We start from the raw sequence: 4,354 nt of genomic DNA, 5'->3' as shown, positions 1-4,354 counted from the left end.
GGTGTTAATGTCGACATGCAGGCGATTGCTCGCTGGTGCCCTAACCCACCAGTAGATAATAACATGAAGTGTAGCTACAGCTGTAATACTGTACTTTTCAACCTGCGACCGACCCGTCAGAAGCTGGTACCCCAGAGGGCAACGTTGTCCGTCCGTTTGAAGGTTGGAAAGCAAAAGAGAAGAATACTTACAAAGAAGACTGTTTTGTCAGAATTTATGAGCAAGGGGGGCGATATTGTATAAGGTCTTATTAAGGCTGCCTGTCTGCATACACCCACACCTAACCCTTGCCCTAAACCAAATGCTAAACTTCTAATGAAACCTGGTTTACGCAGTTTACGTAAGTATTCTTTTTCTCTTTTGCTGTCGAACTTTCAAACACGCGCAATGGACGACATCGCCCCCTGGGGTCACAGATCCTGATGGGTCACAGATTTTTTCCGCAACACTGTCAACGAGCGTTAAATTTGGAGAGGTTTGGAGCATCTGGGCTGTACTTTATACAGTTAAACATTTACACAACTAGGGGGTACTACTCTAAGCCACTGTTGACAAACAGACCTGTGCTTCCATACAATCTCATATCAAGAGGATTGGAGCGTCTGGACTGTAGTTATACAGTTACATAAACTTCTCCCAGAAGTGTTTCATGATGCTAAGATGAAACTGTGTTCGGGGGCAAATCTTTTGTAACTTTACAGAGGGAGCACTACTGTATGAATTTTGGGGCATTATCGTCAGGAAATTTTCACCAGGGTATACATGCCTGCAAATTTAATTTGGTAAATTGTGGGGTCTGTTTAGGCCCCAAAAAGGGGAGTAATTTGTCAGAAGAATAAGAAACAGTGTCACTTCTGGTACACTCTCCATACTTACTCACACGATACTGCTCTATCGGGTAAGCAGTACAGAAAATTGATGAATGACAGACTGAAGGAATAACTGACTAAGTATCTGGTTCTGTTGGTTCCGAAATAATATTATAACCGAAACGTTGCAGGTTCAATTCCCGGGTCTTATGTGGCCCTGTTGCCGTTCCCATGAATAAGATACTGAACCCTCAGATGCTTTATCATTGTGTGAGTGAGCTCTTAAACTCCTCTTCTTCTATAGTAACAAGCACTGTCATTAATCATTGTCTGTGTGGGTGAGTCAGGGGACATTGTTGAAGCTCTTACCTTGACAGTATGAAAACATTTCAGAGTCTGCGGTACGGTTGAGTGCATCTGCAGTGCGTATGAAGGAAAGCATTAATGCAAAATGTTTGATTGTATAAGTAGTCAGTATCACTTCCTGTTTCTCTTAATCACTGTAAATGGTAGGACTAATCATATACTTTATTGCAGAAGGTTTAGGTGGGCCCCAGTATGTTTTTAAACTGTAGACATTTAATTGAATAAATGGTGGTATGTTAAAAATGAAACTCTCTTCAAATGCAACTGAGAGCTTAGACCACCATCTACAGGTGAAAAATCACGTTGCAGCCAAGACAGAATGCCAGGAGTTCAATGGCAATTATGTGATTTTATTTACACAAACGTCGTATTTACTCACATACTGAGTAGCTAAACATAGATAAGCACACAACTGGCCATAACGAAGGCCACTGGTTTGAACACTGTGTACAGTAGCAACTGGCAATACCTATGGATGCAAAAATACAAATTAAAACAAAGTTTCATTTGTAGTAGTGTGATATTTGTTCAAACCATAATCAACTCAAACTGAACAGTTAGAAAGATTTCTTTTCAAATATAGCCACTATATTCAATCACTAAGCAACCAATCTAGTATTAATTTATTGCTGTTTAATGCAGTGTAAAATGTAATAACATTATTACAATAAAAATGATTTCAATGTATAGTCATTGTCAGAATTTTTAATAAACTGAGAATAGATAGATAGATAGATAGATAGATAGATAGATAGATAGATAGATAGATAGATAGATAGATAGATAGATAGATAGATCCCATCAAAAGTGTGTTTTCCATATCACTAGTCATGCATACGTATTTATTTCAACGATAGTTTTAACAATTAAGCATTAAATCTAAAAATAACATAGCTGACATCTACAGGAAGCAAATGAGACTGAATCAGCAGTGCCTCAAGTAGTGCTTCAATTGCTCAGAGACGCAACTAATCAACATTCATTTCAACATAATCGATAGAATTCTTCACAACCAGATAACCAATTCATCAATTATTATACCCATCCCTAATGGTAATACCAAGCTAAACCTACATACTACAACACATATTCAACACATTTTGCCAGTACTACAGTACATGAATGAAAACAAAAGACATCAGACATGATTATAACATGACCACAAATGACAGTGTCACAGCCAAGACTTCTTAGTTCGTCCCAACCTGGCCATGTTGGCCAACTTAACCTTCACCTTGTCCATGTTCTCCGGACTCCTCTTTGAGGTGCATTCCACAGTTGAGTCTGTCTCAAAAGAGATAGCTGGGGCATGTGTGAGGAGACCTCCTGTCTTCTCTTGAGCCATGGCCGATCGGCTCTGCAGAACCAGCTGACCTCTCAGAGAATGCCTGAGTTGAAGCAATAGAGGGTTTTGCTTGGAGTACATTTTGTCTGGATCCTTCTCCTGACTGCAGCAGTTGGAGCAGCCTGAGCAGAGGACACGGAAAATGTAGACCCAGCCCAGGTAGTGAAGCTCTGCAATGTTGAGCACAAAGCAGCCCAGGCTAATGCTGAACATAAAGTTGAGGAAAATTGTTTTCTCTGTGGCACGAGACACAAAACAGTCTGTGCGAGTTGGGCAAGGATAGGTCTCGCAGCGGTAGAGGTGAGGCACCTCGAACCCAAATAACAAATACTGGCCCACCAGGAAGGTGATCTCCATGATTGATCGAAGTAACACATGAAGGATGTAGATGAGCAAAACCTGGTTAGACTGTTGAGTGGGGTCTTCTGCTAGTGCACCATGACCCTCCTCCAGAAAGCTTTGCTGTGTTGTTTCCCTCTCATCCCAATCCTCCCTATAATGAGGACAGTAAGTAGGCACACCCACCCTCATCGCCTCCTTGCCGTCCTTCTTCCCAGTACACTGCCTTGAAGGCCTTTGCCTCAGCAACTGTGCCCGTTGTCCATCTAGCTTCTCGTCTTTGGCAATTTTATGCAAAACAAATACTATGTAGAATATGGATGGGGTGGAGACCAGCACAATTTGGAAAACCCAGAACCTCAGATGGGAAACCGGTGCGAATGTGTCGTAACAGACGTTATTGCATCCAGGCTGCTGGGTATTGCAGGTGAACTTGGATTGCTCATCGTTGTAGATGGCGTCTCCCACCAAGGCTACCAGCAAGATGCGGAAAATGAGCAGCATAGTCAGCCAGATCTTGCCTATTACTGTAGAATGATTCTGGACCTCAGACAGAAAACGCCCAAGAATGGACCAGTCACCCATGACTTGACCTTAGTAAGAAAGTAAAAGATGTCAGGACTGTTTGTATTTTTTCTTGAAAACAATAAAACATATAGTGGAATACATAGAATACAGATGCTGTGAATTCATCCATGTAGAAGACTGACAGCTATGTACTTTTTGTTGCTATTATATAATTTATAAATTAGCTCCTTAGAGTTCATTCCTGATGTTATGCAGATGTCAAGTGCTATATTGTTTTTATTCTGGAACTATACTGTACAAAAATAGCTTTTTAAAAAGAAAAAAAGTTCATAGAGGGGTCCTAAAAAGATTTTATTTCCATGTTTTTTACCCTATAAACAAATTCCTGCTGCATCATTTTACAAAAAAATGTACATGGTTGCTATACAGAACAAATTATGCTTTACTTGACAAATTAAATGATGAGTAACAAATCTAATTTTAACTTACCTTCATGTAAAACTGAACTTTTCGGAATAAATCCTCGCAACTAAGCTTTGCAATGCATTTTTATGGCTTTTTAAATCTTCAAATTTTGATGAGATGAATCCTGTCGAGCCTGGTATGGGAGAATAGGCTGACCACACATAATAAACCAGTCTGTCTGAAACTGGCATTGTGCAGTGGGACTACAAAGGCAGGCAATGTACAGTGCAAACCACAATGAGGGGGTTCCTTTTCTGAAAAGCTGGGAACGGTGAAACGGTTCAACAGTGTATGGAACAAACTGGAAAGACACAATGCCAGTTTATGTAAAAGCTCTGCGTTTAGCTGGTAAAATAGGTAACACATTAGCTGTTAAATGATATTAAAACAACAGGTTTTTAGGAACTACAATATTATATATTTGTCTGTTTACAAAATTACATCTCCAGCCCTGACAATGTGAATAAAATACAGTTTTCATATCACAGTGAATGTAACAATG

At 40.0% G+C, this 4,354-nt stretch overlaps 1 protein-coding gene across 1 annotated transcript; it reads right to left on the bottom strand.

Moving 5' to 3' along the window:
* Positions 1-1,545: 1,545 nt before the first annotated feature.
* Positions 1,546-4,027, bottom strand: LOC133482247 (gap junction delta-2 protein). Its single transcript, XM_061782185.1, has 2 exons — positions 3,877-4,027; positions 1,546-3,452 (listed from the first exon to the last, which is right to left on the bottom strand). Exon 2 carries the CDS (start codon positions 3,442-3,444, stop codon positions 2,350-2,352), a length of 1,095 nt encoding a protein of 364 aa, XP_061638169.1. The 5' UTR covers positions 3,445-3,452; positions 3,877-4,027; the 3' UTR covers positions 1,546-2,349.
* Between the last annotated feature and the right edge of the window lie 327 nt (positions 4,028-4,354).

The sequence above is a fragment of the Phyllopteryx taeniolatus genome, chromosome 8, assembly GCF_024500385.1.
Source record: "Phyllopteryx taeniolatus isolate TA_2022b chromosome 8, UOR_Ptae_1.2, whole genome shotgun sequence".
NCBI classification, from domain to species: domain Eukaryota; kingdom Metazoa; phylum Chordata; class Actinopteri; order Syngnathiformes; family Syngnathidae; genus Phyllopteryx; species Phyllopteryx taeniolatus.
This window is presented reverse-complemented; position numbering and strand designations above follow the sequence as displayed.